At 42.9% G+C, this 19,650-nt stretch overlaps 1 protein-coding gene and 1 pseudogene across 4 annotated transcripts in view; one reads left to right on the top strand and one right to left on the bottom strand.

The window, feature by feature from the left end:
- Window positions 1–529: 529 nt before the first annotated feature.
- LOC141567843 (small ribosomal subunit protein uS19 pseudogene) lies at window positions 530–2,184 on the top strand (annotated as a pseudogene).
- Window positions 2,185–6,302: 4,118 nt separating this feature from the next.
- Window positions 6,303–19,650, bottom strand: part of SLC30A10 (solute carrier family 30 member 10) — a 30,305-nt gene continuing 16,957 nt past the window's right edge. For 2 of the 4 annotated variants that reach the window (XM_074317016.1, XM_019742411.2), the window contains exons 2-4: window positions 19,083–19,160; window positions 14,123–14,362; window positions 6,303–11,467 (exon numbers count right to left, since the gene is read on the bottom strand). In XM_074317016.1, coding sequence (XP_074173117.1) covers window positions 10,965–11,467; window positions 14,123–14,362; window positions 19,083–19,160 — 821 coding nt within the window. In that variant the 3' untranslated portion in view covers window positions 6,303–10,964. Of the gene's footprint in view, window positions 11,468–14,122; window positions 14,363–19,082; window positions 19,199–19,650 lie in introns of all 4 variants that reach the window. The other 2 variants (XM_074317018.1, XM_074317017.1) reach the window with 2 other exon arrangements.

Raw genomic sequence — 19,650 nt, 5'->3', positions numbered from 1 at the left:
AACCAGAATATATTGTTAACTTAAGAAAGTAAGTTGAAAACCGATGGTTGCCGGATGGGAGGGGGGTTGGGCGGCTGGGTGAAAAGGCGCAGGGATTAAGAAACACAAATTGGCAGTTACAAAATAGTCACGGGCATACAAAACAGAGTATAGAGACTATAGTCAATAATATTGAAACCAACCACTATGCTGTACGCCTGAAACCAATATAATATTACATGTTCGTTATATTTGAAAGAAAAAAATTTTTTTAATAAAAAAGCAAGTTGAAATCCAAAATATATATTAGGTTGGTGCAAAAGTAATAGTGGTTTAAAAGGTTAAAAAATAATTGCAAACACCGCAATTACTTTCGCACCAACCTAACAGGGTGAAAATGGCTATTTTCTTAAGCACGGCTTTCCTCTGAGGTTTGTAACTATCTCAACCACTGTATACATGTCTGTGCCATTTTGTTTTATTACAATTTAGTAATAAAAAAAAAAAAATGTTCTGAGAAGTAGGTGATCCCTCCCGAACAACCCACAAGATGGAGAAAGTGGAGGAAAAGAAGAAGCAGAACTTCTGCAAGTTCACCTACCAGGGACATTGACCTTGACCAACCACTGGACACGTCCTACCAGCCGGTGACGCAGCCCTACAGCGCCGGGCAGGGAGGCTGCTGAAACCAGGCCTGCGCGGGAAGCAGCCCTCGGGGCTGAGGCAGCTGTGCAAAGGCCAGGAAGGAGGCTCCGCCCAGGGAGAAACCCCAGGTGGTGAAAACACACCTGCGGATCATGACCATCCTGCCCAAGGCGGTGGGCAGCGTGAGGGCGTCTACAATGGCAAGACCTTCCCCCAGGTAGAAATCAAGCCTGAGCGAGTTACCCATCACCTACAGGCCAGTGAAGAACAGCTGGCCCAGCATCGCCGACACCCACTCCTCCCACTTCATCCCAATAAAGGCATAGACTTATCTTTAATTTAAAAAAAAAAAAGTCCTAAGAAAGGCGAAAAGAACGTATAAAGGGAGGTGAGGAAGAAGGAGGAACAAGAGACATCACAACCCCCAAAGTAACAAAGGACACTATCTTATCAAATGAGCAGTGGGGCTCAAAACATCTGTTTCAAATGTGATGCCCTGAAACGTATTGGGGCGCGGAAGCCTAAGTCAGGGCTCTGGGAAGAGGCGATAGGAGGTCGGATCCTCTGAAACACTGGACTCTTGGAAACCCCAGATATCTCACTGAGAGCCTTCTTTTCACTGAAGTGGTAAGCATGACTTGTAACCTGTGCAGGAGTCTGTCTGAATGTTGGTGTCAGAGGACAAAGAAAATGCTTGCCTGATAGACTGTGAGGTGAGAGGAGAACTACACTTCACTGTTTTCATTCATTCATTCATTCATTCATTCATTCATTCAACATGTGTATGATTGACAGACAGAGACCTGAGTATCTGGATAATAGCCTGGCCACTCACAAGCCATGTGACCTCCTGGCTATGACACACACCTTAGCCAGACTCTCTCCCGTCCATATTATTTGACACCAACATAGAGGTAATACTGGTGATGATGGCTGCAGTAACAGGAGAATATTTCCTATGAATGATGCAAAGGAAGAAATAACCTTAGGCATCTGGCAGGGTCTTCTAATTATGATATTTAAAGATTTTTGTTGTTGTTGTTTACTAGTACCATGATGTAAGGAAATAAAGTGAAGCAAAATAAGAGACTATATTTGATTTATGTCCTAAAATGAGACAGTCATGGGGGCAGTTACATACAGAGGGACTCAAAAACAGCTGGCATTCTAAAATCACCGACTCTTTGCCAGAAACATGCATTTGCTTTTCACAGCACCCCTGGAAATAGATACCATATCTCACGTAGAAAGCATGGATGATACTGACACTCCAAGGATGCAGTAACTTGCCAGGAGTCACTCTGCTTTCAAGTGGCCTTCTAAACAGGATCTAAATGCTCACGACTTGCTTCATTAAAATGCACATGTATTAAGTACCAAAATATAAGAAAGAGTAAAGCAGGCCCCCTGCCATCTGGAAAGTGTCACACCTCAGCCTTGGTATTGCTAGGACTGGCCTGGCACTCACAGCTAAGCCGGAGTCTTCTCCTATTGAACACAATTTCTCAGCATACCAGCACCAGACAAGAGGCCACTCTGTCCTCTCGTCTAAGCAGAGACAAAAACAAGAGCACTCTGCAAACCACAGAAATAGCAGACATTCCCCTGACCTGTGAATGTGAGTGACTGCTGCTTCTTTACCAATTAAAGCTCGAGCCTTGCTTCATTCCTCCCACCTCATAGATAAGATTTAAGATACCCCCTCCTACAAAGAACAGATTGGTGGTTGCCAGTTGGTGGGGTGGCGGATAGGAGAAATGGGCGAAGAGGGTCAAAAGGTACAAACTTCCAGTTATAAAATAGTAACTCATGGGGGTGTCTGTAGAGCATGGTGACTATGGTCAATAATACTGTGTTGCATATTTAAGCATTGCTAAGAGAGTAGATCTTAAAAGATCTCACACACAAAAAAGTTGTAATTGTGTAAGATGACGAATGGTAACTAGATTTTTTGTGGTGATCATTTTATAATATATACAGGTATTAAATCATGTTGTACGCCTGAAACCAATATAATGTTACATGTCAGTTATGCCTCAATAAAGAAAAAGAAACCCAGTCAAAGAATTATCCCCACTTAGCATTCAACCCAGGGCAAAACCCCGTTTCCTTGAATCCTCCTCAAAAATCACCTAACACAAGCTCAAATGCTGTAATAAGTCCTTGTGGATACTCCCTGCTTGAGATGCAAAGTTCTCCATGATACACAGTCTCTTCTTTGCATCGAGCATCGAAGCCCACTTGTATAACTATAGGCATGTCCCTGGAAGTCTTTGGCTGGAGGGCAGTAACAGAAATGGAGGTCCACCCTCACTGCCTCTGACCAGAACCCTGGAATAATCCTCAAGCAGTCATATGCCTGTTGAAGGCTGACACTGTAGGGAAGATCTAGCATTCCTCAAGCATCTACAGAATCAGGTCCTGGGCTGAGCGCTCCCCTCAGGCCATCTCCTTGAATCCTCACAACAATTTCATCAGGCAGGAATTATGATTTTCTTCACTTTGAGGCCCAGAGAACTTTTTTTTATTCACAGATAATGTGAATGGTGGAACTGGGATTTGACAGTAAGAAAACTCCAGAGACAAAATGCTCAAACGTTCAGTTCTGCTTCAGAGTGTATGTTCATTTTTAATAGTAAAAACTCTCTGTAAAGCACTTTTCTATAACCTCGGTTTGGTCATGCCCTAAGTGGGCCCAATCGTGTCTGCCCACTTAGGAAGAGCTGTGTAATGCGAGCTTTAGCAATCGTAGAAAGCAAAAGCCATAAAGCCAGCAACAAGCATCATTCCTTTCAAAAGTGTCACATTCGCTTTTTCTGAATACGTTTGAACATCACATGACAGCGAGACACTCACAGCACTCCAGCTCCGCCTTCTTAAGGTTCCAATTCTCTGGGACAGATAGGGGCCCTGGTCATTATCATCGTCACTGCAAGCCTGTATCAACACAGGCCATGCAGAGAATTCACTCCTCCCCCACCACCCCTTCCCTGAGAAAATGTGGGCAAATCCACACAGCCTTGTGGTTACAAAGCCCATGTGAATTTATATCTTGCATCTCCAAGCTTAAAAAGAAAACAGTGCGATGTGCCAACTCTTTTGGCTCAGTACTGGAGCTCATTAGTATGGCACGGCACATTTGTGACCACGTGGTGAAAATAGGAAACAAAGGAGAGTCTGCCACCCTTGCTGCCTCCCAGCAAGATGAGAGAGAGCATGGCTCTGCTTCCACGTGCAGAATAGATAGGTCAGTTTCAGAGTGTGCTCCTCAATCAGGACACCAGTCCTGGAAGGGTGGCAATCTGTCATCCACAGGAAATCACCCTTTGGGGCAAAGGGACATGCTAACATAGAAAAAGAAAGAACAGGCCAAAAAAGAGAAACCAGGAAGGAAATAACTTGGCCAATGTCATTCAAAACTCGAAAAAGTGAAAATGTCTTCTTAGCAACAAAGGACCAGGCTGCTGTATAATATTCACTTCCCAAATCATACTTGATTTACTAGACCACACAGAAGCCATCCTCACGCCCTCTTCTGTTCTAACTTCCTTAGGTCTCTTCGGTCTCTTCTTGTCTGCTAAAGAAGATAAAGCGTGGGGAGCCAGGATGAGAGACGGAGCTTCAGTGACAGGCCAGGGGTTTGTCCCTCTTCCTGGAGCCGGGGGAAGCAAGAGGATTGCCAAGAAGCAGTTTGGAGGAGCCTTCTGGTATAACACAGATGGGAGATGGTAAAGCAAAACCCAAGAGAAGAGGACAGAAACAGAAAAGGAGGGGCTGACATCAAGAATCCTTTGAAGGGAATGATAATCGAGCATAATGACTAACTTGGTGACAGGAGGAGAGAAAAGTCAGCATTAAACACGGCAGCAAGGTTCGAGCTGGTTTGCGGGGGACAAGCATGGAGGGTTGTGGGCAGAATGCTTCCACTAAAACCAATGGAAAAGCATTATGGAAAGCTGGTTTTTGAACAGGGATAAACTCCCAGTGAACTTGGAGTGTCTGCAGGATCCCAGGCAGGACTGGAGATGAGGTGACAGATGCTGTAAACACTGAACAACAAAGCAGCATTAAGCATGGTGAGGACAAAATTGGTGCCCAGAAGTATTCTATTCCTGGCATTTCCCCAACATACAACCCCCCACCTCTCCACCCCCCGCCACACACACACCTCCCACCTACAAAAGCTCTAGGGCCAGCTGCCTATGAACGAGGTCTAAGCTCTCGAGTTGGATTGTGCTTTCCCTTCCTCCACCTGCTGAACTACTCCAAGGCCAGTTTCAAATGCTGAGTCTTCTGTGAAGCCATCCTTGACCCTTCATTCTTTCCTCTTCACTTTCATCCATGTTGATTGCACCCCTCTTTAATGCTATTTAGCTTTAAATGGTGTTTAACTGACAAAATGGAATTACAGAGATGAGAGGAGGCAGGGTAAGAACAGGAAGAGTGTGAATGCCAGATTGAAAGCTAAGATAATAAAATCCATTGGCATTTAACTCTGCTCTCACACGTCTTATCTCCTTGGATTCCTACAACCACCCCATAAAGCAAGGTAACATGGCCTTTCGTCATTAGCCTCACTCATAGATAAGAAAATAAAGCACAATGAAGTTAAATGATTTGCACCTGGTGATGTCAAGAGTTGAACCTATTCACTCATTCATTCATGCTTGTGTTCATTCATTCAGTCGTTCAATATTTATTGAGCTACTATACTATGTGCCAGGTTCTGTGGCATTGTTCCAAGCACTGGGATAGGGGCTGACGAACACAGTACTGGGTTAGATAAAGCCTTATTCTGGTGGGGGAGACAGGAAATAAGCAAATCAATGTATAATATGTTACAAAGTGCTAGTGTTATGAAGCCTCAGGCAGGGTAGAAGACACAGAGAGAGGCAGAGTTCTCTTTTAGGTGGAGTAGTCAGCGATTCTGGGCTGAGCCCTGGGCTCAGTCGTCTGGTCCACCTTGCAGACACTTACCGTTGAGGGAAGCTGATGGTCGTGAAACGTATAGCCTTCTCCTTTGGCAGATGCTTCCCAGGGTTAGAATGTGCATATTTGAGCATCAGCACCCAGCCAGCACAAGCTCCCCCTCACCCTCATGGCACTCCCAGCCTATGGTGGGTCTCCTGAAACTCCCACAAAGTTGGACTGCCTTACTTAGCTTCCCATGTAGACTATCAACTCCTTAGAGGCAAGAACCACCTCCACACAGTTTACAGCAAGTATATGCTGATGAATCAGTTGATTGATAAACCAAAAGAAGGCTGTTCCCTTAAATATTCACCAAGATGCCATTCAGCTCATTGAAGAGATTCCCAAATCTCTTAAAATAAGCCTAGTCTCTCCACCATTCCCTGATCCCGGAAGCTCCCCGCATGTACAAATCTTATTGGGTCGCCCAGGGCCAAATTGGTCCCATTCGAAAACCAAGTCAGTCCAGGTTACAGTAAGTAAGGCAGATGGCTCAAGTTGGTGACATTTCTGCCAAGACGGGCCTTGTGACTGCAGGTGGTAGAGTGGCAGAGGGTGTAAAGAAGACAGCAGCAAACTGGAGACAGAGAATGAGTCCCAAAGTATTCAAACCAATCTGAAGAGTTACTGAGTCATAAAGTGACTAGAGTGACAAAGACAAATGACTTCAGCTACTTTGAGTTATCTGTTGAATTTCCACAAACATTTCAGTAGTGTGTTTATTTTTTAAAAATTTTTATTTACAGCACCATCGAACATCTTTCACCTTTAAAGGTATGCACGGGTGCATACATTACTGGGGGGACTTCACATTCAATTAGTAATGACTTACTTAAACTTTGTATCTTAGAGTTGTCATAATTCCCCCAAATGTGACAATTACACTTTGGCAAAATCTCCTTTGAGAACAGAAGGAAGACTTTAAGCAACAAAACTCCACAATACTGTAACATACTCCAGACTTCCAGGAAGGGGTCACTCTCCCTTGAAAATCTTCATCTTTTCTGCATTATTCCCATTAGAATTCAAAGCAGGTTCAGCGTCTCTGGGCTGGCTTTGTACCAAGAGGAGACTGTTGATCCATCTAACAACATTCAAGAAAGCTCCATGTAAACAAAAAGATCCAGAATAAAACACCTGAAAAGAGAAGCTCCAGAAAATGACACATCTGCATTAGCTAAACTCCTGAATCATAAGGACATTTGGTTACAGTGAGGGTTATGGTCTGAGGCAAGTTCCGTTTGAGCCGTTAGTGTTCTGATTCAATAACTTGATTCCTACTTCATTCTTGGGGCCACTCGCGTGCAAGTACACTCAGAAACACCCATAGGTGGCAATTTATCAGGTAAATGACAGCGACAGAACAGGCATACAGTCAACGGTCATCACTCCATCTAAATTCAAAACACACATCAGGTCATGTTTCCTCATTTTTTCCTAAATCGGTCTTTACCTGCAGTCTTTAATTGCAAGAGTGTGGAGATACATTTAAAAGCAGGATAATTTAAAAGCAGGAAACGTATTTTGTCCTCTTGGGAATAAAATGGATATGATATGGCAAAGGATGGAGTTAGCCATAACGACAAAGAATTTTTGTTGACATTGGAACTTGGCATTGGCACTAAGATGAGCTGCTTCTCAGGAACCCCCCCAAAAAAGAAACATCATTAAGTTTAAAACTGGTAGAGAATTAAACACCTTAACCCCAAGAATCAATTGTAAGGAGATGATCTGGTCTCACTTTACAGTGGGTTCATCAAATTGAGAATATTCATAAATTAAAGGGATTCTGACAGACTAGTGAGAGCGAACATTTTTTTTCTACACTTCATTCACTGTCTAATGACTGGTCTGTAGAATCAGATTTGTAAGAGCTTTTTTACAAATTATATTTTTTTATTTAAATGTCCAAAGTTCCTATGTAGAGACAACTGTAATTTTTAGGAATTGTTTGGTCTCGCTTTTAAAAAAAATTTTTTTAAGAGCGAATTGATTATATTAAAAGGATTATTGGGCCCTGGAAGGGCTTTGTCAACAATATCCCTCAAGTAACCTCAGGTTAAGTTAGTGGTTCAGAACTAGGGATATTTTGCCCCCTCAGGGGATGTGTGGCAATGTCTGGAGACATTTTTGGTTGTCCCAACTTGGGGGTAATGTTACTGGCATCTAGTGGGTAGAGGCCAGGGAGGCGGCTGAAAATCCTACAATGCCCAGGACGGCCCCACATAACAAGGAATTATCCAGTTTAAAACATCAGTAATGCTGAGACTGAGAAAGCATAGCAAAGGCTCTTCCTGCCTCACAGGGCAGGGGCCTTGTTATAACCCAGCATCTCCCTCAGTGAATCCTCTAACATTCCTACTGCACATTGAAGTTCCTGATTTACCCCCACTAGAGCTTGGCCAGCGGGTGGCAAAAGAAATAAAAAGTAACTAAATATGGAGAATATTTTTCATTCTTCTTCAAACACCGTTTCCCTATTTTATTGAAATTTTATCAAAAAAAATTAGATGGATAATATATTTATTTCCATTAACAATGCAGCCCAGTAACCCTACAGATATTCACAATAGCCAAGTATCGTGAAAAAAATAAATTAACCTCTAGCTTTCAAAAACAAATGGAAAGTTGGAAAATAAAAGTAGACGCAGTACTTCCTCTAGCTATGCTGAAATAATGTATGTCAAAAGGACTCTTTTTACAGAAATAGAAGGACATTAAGGCAATGCTAGGTGTCATCCCCCTGTGTCCTCCAGGTACCCAATACACAGAGGATGCCCTAGACTGTTTAAAAATTATTTTCAGTTCTTAAAAAAAAAAGAAAGTGAGAGAATTTTCTGGAATTAACCTAAACACACAGGAACCCTAAATGGAGTGACAGCATTTTTTTTTTCTTTTTTAATCTCAAAGCAAAACAGTGTTGTTTAAATCCACTGTGTCAGCTGCTACTGCCATCCTGCAGGGCTGTTTCAAAGAAAGAGAGGAAACCTTTGCATTTCCCAGGGAGAATTAAAGTTCAGGACTAAGGGAAGAGGAATACCCAAGTAAATATATCACACGGCAGCCATCACTGTGCCTGAGATGGGAAATCCAAGCACGGATAGAACAATATTGCACGTAATTAGCTTGTTTGGATGTTATTAAACGCACTCAAAGTGTCTTTAAAAAGTGTTTTTTCATATTGGCTCTGCTCCATAATTTGGTATGTTCCTAACTGTCCATCAAAATACTCCTTTGAGGTCAGATTTAATTATATTGGAATTAAGTGCCTTTTGCTTTTCAGAAAAATACTTTGGAGATTAATTAAAGAACATTATTTGGATGAAAGAAAATATGCATTCCTGTAGCTCGTTGCACAAAAACTGCAGGATTATCATTTTCCCCTTTTACTAAAAGCAGAATGATGTAAAATGAAATAGACCTTCAAATATGGAAGTGAGGGACAAATTTTTTCTTTGGTCCAGTCAAGCATTTCAACCAACATTTACCTGGGAGAATTTGGTCCACATATCTCTGTGGTGAGTTGCATAAAGAATGCCCTGTTTTGCATGAGTACATGCTCCACTTTTAATATTAAAAATAAAAATGGTTTCTTATATTTTACACCCCCACACCTTTTTTTTTTTCAGCTATAAACCATATATAGCCAAGTCCAATAATCTCCTAGGGATAAAACATATTTAGGCATTTTTCTATTTACGTAATTCATAAAGAATTACGTTTAAACTTACGTAACGTTTAAACTGGTAACGTTTAGAATTACGTTACCAGTTTAAACTCAGATAATAAATTTTCCAGGAATAAAAAAGATTACTATCCTACTGATCACAGCTACTTGCTGAGTTCAGCCTTAGAATGTGAGATCAAGGCACATTTTATTAAATGGCATTTGTGCTGGGAAATGTGGATGCTTTTTCTGTTATCAACCCAGCGCTTCTGATGGATACTGTACAGTTCTAAACAGAACTCAATGCGTAGAGCCTAAGAGAGGATCATTTTCGGTCAACTTTGCAACCTATCAAAGAAGATTCTAGTTCTCTCGTGAGGCACTTCCCATTTTCTCATAGCTATCTTGAGACTGCTCTGATTAAAACATTGTGGCCTAAACTATTTGTCAAATACATGACAGATGCTTCTCCAATACTAATATGGGGCGGTTATGGTGATGGGTCCAAAGCAGGTTCTAATAAATTTATTTGAACTTGGGAATATGGGTCAGAGACACTAAAGAAAAGTGTAAGCTCCTCAGAAGACATTCAAGGCAGCAATTAAGTCTCATTTCTCCCTTGAACATACACTTTTCCATCAAATTACGAGTTGGCAACTACAATAAATACTTTAAACTACGTCTAATTAAAGGAACATCTATCTAGCTTAATTTGGGGGCAGGAATGAACACTCAATGTCATGCATTCTTCTATCCCAGAAATGCTCAATTTCTCCTGGTAAATGCTACGCGGATTCATACGATCATATAAAACAAGACTCAAAGGAAATTTGGACAAATAAGCAAGTCATTTTAAGCAGTGAATGAAAACAGTCCAAACTGGACTGACTCTAAAAGACAGTATATACGTTAAGTAGTTGTGTCATACTTAAGGAAGCAGAAATGTTCCCACATTTCCAGGGAAAAGGAAAAGCATTTTATATAGTTAAACATTGGAAACACCCTACAGCTAGAGTTCAGTTCACAGCAGAAAGTAAACATTCCTTTTCTCTGCACTTCACAAAATGAGGTGGTCCAAAAGCGTTTTCTTCCTGCCCTCTCCCCCACCCCCCCAGTCCACCCCCCACTAAATTCTACTTCCTCTAATGTTCTGAGCATATTTTCTACCTTAACAGGTATCCACTTTACATGTATTCAACAATGAGTCAAAGGAAAAAATGTCTGCAGTGACTGGATTACCTATCTTCCTTCGGTTATGATCTTCCGGTAGAAGGGAACAACAATAACCATCAAGGTTAAGTTTTTGCGATGTACTTGGTTGGCTAGGAGCTCACCTGAGAGTCAGCTAGAAGTTCTAATCAGTTTAAAACAGAAAATACTTCAAATCCCAGTCAGAGTCCCAGCCTGCAGGGACCCCGATACATATACTAGTGCAGTTTGCTTCGAGAAATAAACGTGCCAACTACAACTGTTGAGCAGCAGCATGAGACATCCAGGATAAGAGAAAGGGGTTATCTTATCAGTCATATAAAAATCAACCGACACCGTCAATTAACATCCCAAAGAGCCAACCCCTCACTGGACCCAGAGTGTGCACATTGTGAGTTTGGTCAGTGCCTACAACCCACAAAGCTCTTTCCGCAGGCCCTGCTGGCGGTTCCAAAGTGCTTCGTCTATACAGTCTGTTTCTGTGGGTACCGCATTAAAAATGGGTGCTGTTGACATAACACTGGTCCTCCTGAGTTTTGGTCAAAGCTGGTCCATGGTCACTCACACGGCCATGCAAAGACACTTCAATAGCCACGTCTTTTAGTTCTTGTCCCCCACCGAGGCCTTCCCTTTGGCCCATGTCCAGAGGGGGGCAGCCGTTGTGATCAGCACAGCCGTTGACGTGGGCCAGAGGCAGTGCCCCCGGGGGACAGCACAGATGCTTGGTGCAGCCCTTGGAGACACAGGGCGAGTTGCAGAGAGAGAGAGACTCCTTCTGCTCCAGGACCTCCGGCCTGTCCACGTCCTCGAACTGGATGGTCACATTGTGGATCCCGGCGTGGTGGAAGATTTCTCGAATTTTGAGACTGGCGTCCTGATAGCCCCTGTCTTTCTGAGTCTTGATGTGCAGGGTGGCAATGATCTTTCCACTGATTAGTTCCCAGACGTGCACTTCGTGGACACTGCTAATTCCGGGCACGGCAGAGAGTTTACTCACTAGAAGAGGGACGAGAAACAACAGCCCAGGTGAGAGCCAGCACTGAAACGTGGAAGGACGGCGGAGGCCTCTTCTAAGCAGGTCCCTTCTAAGCATTCTCACCCAGGTGACGTGCTAAGAAAAACGGCCTCTCCTCTACGCGTCCATTTCCCCCCAGCCTTCCTTCTCCTCTCTGACGTCCTCTACCCACACTGCTAGCTCCTAACAGGCGAGTCAAGCAGAGAAGTTGAACAACAAAACCACGCCCGGGGCTGCTGAGTTTACAAGGGAATGGGCACGTTTATGGGCTGTCAGAGGGAGTAGACAGTAGGAGGCCTTTCCTAAGAGGGATAATTTGGGAATGTGGGTCTAAACCTTTTACCAGCAATTTTAATACTGGGAATGTAACCTAAAGGAAATCACCAAATATTGATGTACAAGAATGGTTTGGGCAACGCTCTTTGCACTAATGAAAAAATGGAAACAACAAGGAATAGTTAAATCAATTATAGAATAGAAAACGATACAGCCGTGAAAAAGTAAGTTTCATATTTAAGGATATGGGAAACACAGGGTATTTTTAAGTGAAAAGAGCAAATAGCTAAACTATATATACGGCATGATCTCCATTTCCCTTTTTTTTTTTTTTTTTACAAAATATCAGTGTATATAAACCCCCCAAAAAAACTTTTTTAGACAAATAAAGGTTTGTTCTATTGAATGATTGAGACAAAAATATTAAGAGTGGTAATTCCTGGGAGGTAGATTGTCTATTTAGGCTCTTCCATATTTTCTAAAATGAGTATGTATTTAGAGAGATGGTAGTAAATAGTGATCATGGGCAGAGACCCTGCCTCCAGCTAGAGTTTGAATCCTAGTTTAGTCATTTACTGCCTGCATGACCTTGGGCAATTTACCTAGCCCTCTGTGCCTCAGTTTCCTTATGTGTAAATTAGGAATGATAAAAATAGTACCTCATAGGATTGTTTTCAGGATTAAAATGAGTTCATTTAAGTAAAGCCCTTAGAATAATACCCAGCATATAATCTGTCATAAAAGTGTTGCTAGTATTGTTATTACTATCTATTTTTAAAAATATGTTTTTAAGCATATATATACACATATATATTATATATTACATAATATGTATCTACATCTATCTATATATGTGTATATATATATGTATATATTACTTTGGTAAAAGGCAATATAAGCCAATATACAGTAGTACCTCGGTTTTCGAACGTCTCCGTTGATGAACATTTCGGTTCACAAATGACATAAATTTTATGGATCTATGGTATCATTAGATAGTAAAATTCATGCTAAATTGCTGTTTTAGGGGTTGATTTTAAAGGTCTGGAACAGATTAATCCATTTTGCATTCCTTTCTATGGGGAAACCGCACCTCGGTTTTCAAACGTTTCAGAACTCGAACCGTCTTCCAGAATGGATTATATTCGAAAACCGAGGTACCACTGTAGATCACATATTGTTTTGCATATGTTTATCTCCTGGAAGTCAAAGACAGAGCTGTGTATTGTCCCTGTACCACCTCTGCCTGCAGCACTGAGCGAAGAGCAGGTGTGCAGGAGATGGATGGAGGCTGATTATTCCATCTCTGCCCATGAAAGCAGCGAGACAGTCGACCGCACCTCACTGCCTCTCAGAGACCATAAACTCACCAATGCTAACCAGAGAAGAGGCCAAACAGGCAGAAAGCACTTCCGGGGGAAAAGATCATAGAAGGGGCCACAGCTGTTGGCAATGGCTCGACCCACTGGCGGAAAGGCAAAGCCATGACCTTCATAGAACAGTCACACTGTAAATCACGCCTTTCAAGGAAACGTCTAACCATCGCCATACAACGTACTGACATCCATTTAAGTCTAATTCTAGGTATTTGTTGTCAAGTAAGGTCTTCCAACTTTCAGTCTCATAGCGGACCTGGGCTCTCTTTCATGTTTACTGACTCACTGGTAAACAACAGCAAATCTGCCCGAAAACCTTTTTTCTATAAAAACATAATCCCCGTTTAGAAACACTAAAACTGCTTAGTCAGTTTCTCACCGACATCTAGATGGTTCCCATGTAGAATTTCTACAAAATCTCTAAAATTTTTACCCCCGGATGCACATAACTAAAGGGAGAGGTTGGCCTGTTTGAGCAAAGCGAAGTAGTAGATTTCATTACTGAAGGAGGTTGTAAATGATCTCAATTTAAAATACTGTCCTTTTGACAGTGTTAGACGAGACAGGGTGACTTCTGTACCCATGAAAATCGGTTCACTAGAAAGCAGGATCTAGAACAGGAGTGATTCATGGCTTCAGAATGAGGAGAATAAAAATCAAGTTCTAGGCAGAGTGGCCTTATTTGATGTAAAAAGAAATCTTTGACATGAAGGTAAATAGCCCAGGACTAGGCATTGCTCAAGCACTACATTCTTGAAAATTTGCAGTTGAGTCACAGAATCACGGGTTGCAAAGGACCTCTGGTGGGTGGAGCTGTGATTCTCTCACTAAAGCTACCAAACATGTGATGGATGTCCGGTGCCTGGCAATTTAAAGGATTTCAGGATACATACGTCAAACATGGCAATGACATAATGCTGGCCCTCTGGCCTGCAGAACCAGGAGTGGGGGGCCGTGGTGCTAGATCCGACTCCTCTGACTTACTCAGCTCTTCCATATTGACGCCTTTGGGGACCATCTGCAACAGAATGACAGCGGTCTCCTTGATGAGTGGGAAGGCCGATGACAGAATGATGATGACCATGATGACGGTCAGGCTGGGGTCAATGTAGCACTGCCAGTTACACGGGGCGTCTTGCTCCAGGGGAAGAACATAGAATATGATGGCCGTGATCACCACCACCACCGACCCCAGTGCATCTCCCATCACGTGCAAAAGTACACCTGCCGGGAAGAAAGAAAGACCGCTAACGCCCAGATCCAAGTTTGGGAGCCAGGTGACCCGCAGTGACTCGGGGTCCCAAGTCTGTGAAGACCTGTTGTTATTAGTTTTCTTTTCTGGTTAGAACAGCAACACAAACAAACAAAAACAATGGCAACTGTTGTTTTGTAGAAAACAAAACCCCAGGCCACCGTCCTGGGACCCAGAGACCTGGGAGGAGGAATGGCCTGAGGAGCTTCTGAGCTGCAGACGCCTGTGGGAAGAGGGGCTGTGCCAGCTCAGAATGCCACACTGCTGTCCCCAACCACCCTCAGAGGGCACCGAGCCGGAAAACAGAGGCTGTGCAAAGATGTCTTCTCCTTTCAGGCTGAGCTTTCAGTTGCTTGCAACATTTTTAAGAGGAGAGGGAACTAAGATGTGTCTTTTGACTCTTGATTCTTCTGCCTCTTGATTCTTCTGCCTCTTCCTTGCATGCATTTGCCTCCTTCTTACTTAGCGCATGGGCATGGAAACCGCAGTTGGTTTTAAGAAGTCCTCAAGAACAGGGACTCCAGCAACGTTCCCACGACATAAAGAGCCATTTGTCACAATAAAATAAAATTAAAATTCTACAGATAACAACACAAATGGCAGATGCCTTTAATGAAGAGAAGTTTCTAGAAGTTTCCATCATGACACAGAAACCATGCAGTCCTAGCAGAGAAGATCTGTATGCACAGACTAAACTGGGATTTAATGAGTTAGGTGAAAATCTTGTCAGAAGGATTATAAAATAGCAACGCGAAGTATTTTTTTGCTTTTTTTTTGTTTGTTTTTACAGGCAGGAACATCAGAGTCTTTCTATTCCAAGTATGGGTTTGCTGACCAGCATCCCCTGGAAGCCTGGGAGAAATGCAGAATCTCAGGCCCCACCTCTGATCTGCATTTTAACAAGATCTGATTCTGCATTTTAACAAAATCTCTGAGTGATTCAAATGAACCACCTAAGAGTTTCTAAAGCAGGACTCTAGAAGAAAGCATATATTAAGAAAGGTCTTCTTTGTCTCTCCAACTATCCCACAGATTCACTCAGTAAAATAAGAAATAATCCAAAATACTACCAACTCACTTGTGTCTCCGACTCAACAGTCTTACTTGGAAGGTGCTTTAAATGGGCTACTTCTTCCTCTTGGCTACACGTCTAAGATTCTCAGCAGTATTGTAGGTAAAATGGCATTCTGTAAACATACTAAATGTAACTCTTGGCAACGCCCTCCCCACCCCCACCCCGCCCCACCAAATACAGGAATTATTAAAAAAAATAAAAATCATTTCAAAATCCTATTACGTATGGTACTAGGCTCCTGATTCAATAAAGACATTGAACAGTCCCATCTTCTAACTCTGTGCCCCCTTCTCCCTCACTCCACCCCCCACAGGCGCTTCTCACTCCCCAGTCTGTATCCAGAGCCACTAAGGGACATGCCAACGTTTGGTCTACACACCTTGTCCCTCCAGAAGGAACTGAATAGAAGCTTTAACCTCTCCAGGGCAATGCAAAATACCATCATAGACATAAGAAGACCAAATATTTCCTACATGCCCTTTGCATCATTTTCACTGCCTGAGACAGTCAGCTATTCTCCGATTGTCCCCTGCATGTCAGCCTCCTTTCCTTCTCTAGACTATAAATAGCTTGAGGGTGAGGGTCACACTCTCTATTTCCTTCACTTATATCTCAGCACTGGAGGCATTCAATGCAGGCACTCAATAAAATAGTATTTTCGGGTTGGTTAGTGGTAATTCCCATGACAGAGAGTAACGCCCGTCTTTTGCTTAATAATAACAACTAGAATGCTAGCTAATACGTATGCATCAGATGGTATTTTAAGTATGTCACATGTATTCTACACATTAAGGTCTCTTCAGGACTCTGTGAGGTGGGTATTGTCTCCATTTTACAAATGAGGAAACTGAGGCACAGAGTAGGTAAGTAACTTATCCAAGATCACACAGCGAGAAAGTGCTAGGGTTATACTTCTGGGTAGTCTGACTAGAGAACAACTGTGACGCTAAGTCCTAAATTCCAATTTCAAGTTTTCCTTCTGAGAAATCCCACTATCAGCCCTAAGGAATTATACAAAATAGTTTTCAAACTTATTTTCCCCCATAATCCACAGTAAGAAGCATACTTTGCATCCTAGCACGCACACACACATGAAAATAAATGTTTTTTTGGGGGGGTGGGGGAAATCTAGCCTTATATATGATTTACTACTGTTTTTTATTTCATTCAATTCTACTTAGGTTTCTAAGTGCTGATCATATTGAACTAAATTGATTTTATAACTCAAACTATCATGACCTTCCGTTTGCAAAACTGCCTAAGGCACCATGTGACTAAGTTGCTGAGAATGAACACTGCCTGTGTGTGTGCTGGCCTCCCATGCAAACACGAGGAAGGTACAGCCATTACCATCTGGGAACCACCGTCCACTGGCCGGATTCCGACACTGGTGGATCAATAACTTCCACGGGAGGAGTATTCCCTGTGATGGGAAATCTCAAGGGAGGTTTCCCGAGAGATGGGCACTTGGGGCGGGCCTCTGAAGGGGGACAGACTTCAACAGGCCACCACCCTGCAGGCAGAGAGAACTCAGAGACAAGGTGTTGCAGGCGGAAAACTCCAGGGAGGCGCCCAATGAGGTCTCGGCTGTCAGGCCACGTGCAGTCACACACCTTGACAGTCTTCATGAGCCACAGTGGAAGTGACCCTTGTCTGTGGAGTGAAGGGGTTGAGTCCATTTTCCCTAAGGCTTTTCCAGCTCTAACATTCTGTGGTCTTTCTCTGAATTGTGGCTCCAAGGTGAGGACACAGGACCTAAGGTGAGGCCAGCCTCTCACTTAGCCAGAAATACGGCAAGGCTCTGTTGGCCATGGCACAGGTGCTGAGCCCACCCTTACTGGAGCAGGTCTGTTTGAGCCCAGCGAGTCCACTCACTACCTGAATGACAGTAGTATCCACCTGGTAAGACTGTTACGAATACTACGTGACTCATTCATGAATGGTGCCTGGTACCAAGTAGCACTCCATAAAACTATTAGCCAGTCTTCCTCCCACGAGCCTGAGCATTTCACATGCTTTATCTCACAACACCCCAGGAAGTAGATATATACTATTATTGTCCTTCTTTTAAAGATGAGGGAATTAGGGGCTTAGAGAGGTTGCGTGACTTGCTTGAAGTCACTGAGCCTTACATGGCAGAGGCAGGACCCAAACCCAGGCAGCTGATTCAAGCTGATTCAAGTTGCCTGGGTTTCGGTCCTGCCTCTGCCAAATCCCAATCTTTCGGCCACTGCATTATTCACCTCTGTTGGAAGCTAGAGGTGCACTTTTGTCAATACCTGTGGATCACAGGATTCAGCCAGGTGTTGCAAGGCATTTTACACCTGATGTTTTTCTACCCCGGAGCCCCAATGGCTTTGTACTAAAAATTAGCAAGATCATGGAAATTTTCCTTACACTGTGCTTCCCAAATTAGGTCACAAAGTCTATTGGTGCCTACTCTTAATTCTTTCTTGCTTCTTTGCACCTACCTGTACTCTTTCACTGTAACAGGAATGAATAATTAACAGAACAAGCTTTGAAAAGTTAAAGTGCTATGATAGTGAACTCAATCTTGAAAACCTACAATATATGTGTGTGTTTTTTAAAACGGAACCTAAAAAAAGAAAGATAAATGAAAGAATAGTGATTTCTCATTACAGATTCTCTCTTTCCCAAAAAATTCACCACCCAGCTCTTTAGAAATTCCCCTGCTGCAGTTAAATTTTTAAAAACTAATTTGTTTAGAATTTTAGGTCATAGGTTCTTATTGTTATTATTTTCTGATTTCACCTAATAGATCTATTCTACGTATCATTTTGTAAAAACAGATGTGAGACTCTCAAAAATGAAGATGTCTCCTGGGTTATCAGTTTTTCTTTATATTATCTCCATCTAAGTCCACTACACATTTCCCCAAACCCCCTGAAGGTAAAGGGCTGCATCGTCTTTGTTGAAATTCTCAAAGTCAAGATTAGGGATCGACTCTCCTTAGATTACTGTGAAGCAAAGTCTGTGCCCAAGAAGTCAGAAAGGAGACATGCTGGGTACAGTGTTGATGTCTGGTGAGAAACACACCTCTGAACTCCCTGGGCTGACCTTTGCCCATGCTGTGACCTTGATCACACAGCAAGAAGAACAGTAATGAAGTGCCTTCTAGGGACCTCACCAGAACCCCCACTTTGGACCTGGAAGTGGAGATTTGTGTGATTCAACAGACCCATTGCAGAAGGAGATTTTTGGCAGAAATAACAGTGGTGATAAGGGTCATTCAGCAATGCCACCTGGGATAGCTGCCCATCTACTCTCTTCCCACCTTTATCAAAGTGATATTTAATTAAAATGGGTTGCATTTGATGTTAGCAATATCCGTGGGTGGGCAAAACCAAGTGCAACGGCTGTGTGAAGACCCAGAGCATTAGGTGGGTCTAAGTGGAGCAAGGATCAATCATTAGCAACTGGTGTCTTCTTCAGAATCAGTGCAGTGATTAGGCAAGAGACTGGGGTCATAGTCTATGCATGTAACCCGCCTGCTTTCTAACACGCCTGATTCAAAGGCCAACAGAAGAGGAAGAGGACAGCGCAGTCCACAGACGCCCCTGAAAAGGACTTCCAATCCCCCCGGAAGTCAATCCTACCTCTGATATTCAGGGCTTCCGACTTTTTCTCCTTTTTCATCATCTCTTCGGGCTCATTCTGGGTGTTTAGGGTATCACCTGCATTCAAAGAAGAAACCTTGTGTTGTGTATAAGTTCTACAAACAAAAAGAACCAATGGACTCAAAAACAGTTTTGTTATTTTAAATTCCTCCTAACCTATCAGACCCCCTACCTCTCCACACACACACACACACACACACACACACACACACACACACACACACGTAGACACACAGCCAGGAATAAGTGATGTTGGCCTTGAAATTAGCCTTGCGATCCACCTTTGGGCTTCATTCACACTGCCCAGCAAGTTAAAACCAAAAAGAGGCAAGTAGGAGCCCACCCCCACCCCCAAACCCGTAACTCCCAAGGGGACAGAAGGATGGGCAAAGGGAGAGGGAGACAAAAGTGCAGATAGCATCTGATGAGGGGGTAGGCATGGGGAGTGCTATTTGTTGCCCAATAATAACTGATTTCCAAAAAAATCAATACTCCTGCATAGAGAGAAGGGGGGAAGGGAATGGACGCAAAGGGGGCCTGAGAATGC

The sequence above is a fragment of the Rhinolophus sinicus genome, linkage group LG12 (assembly GCF_036562045.2).
Source record: "Rhinolophus sinicus isolate RSC01 linkage group LG12, ASM3656204v1, whole genome shotgun sequence".
Taxonomy (NCBI): domain Eukaryota; kingdom Metazoa; phylum Chordata; class Mammalia; order Chiroptera; family Rhinolophidae; genus Rhinolophus; species Rhinolophus sinicus.
The sequence above is the reverse complement of the archived record's forward strand: the minus strand, read 5'-3'. Positions and strand labels throughout refer to the sequence as shown.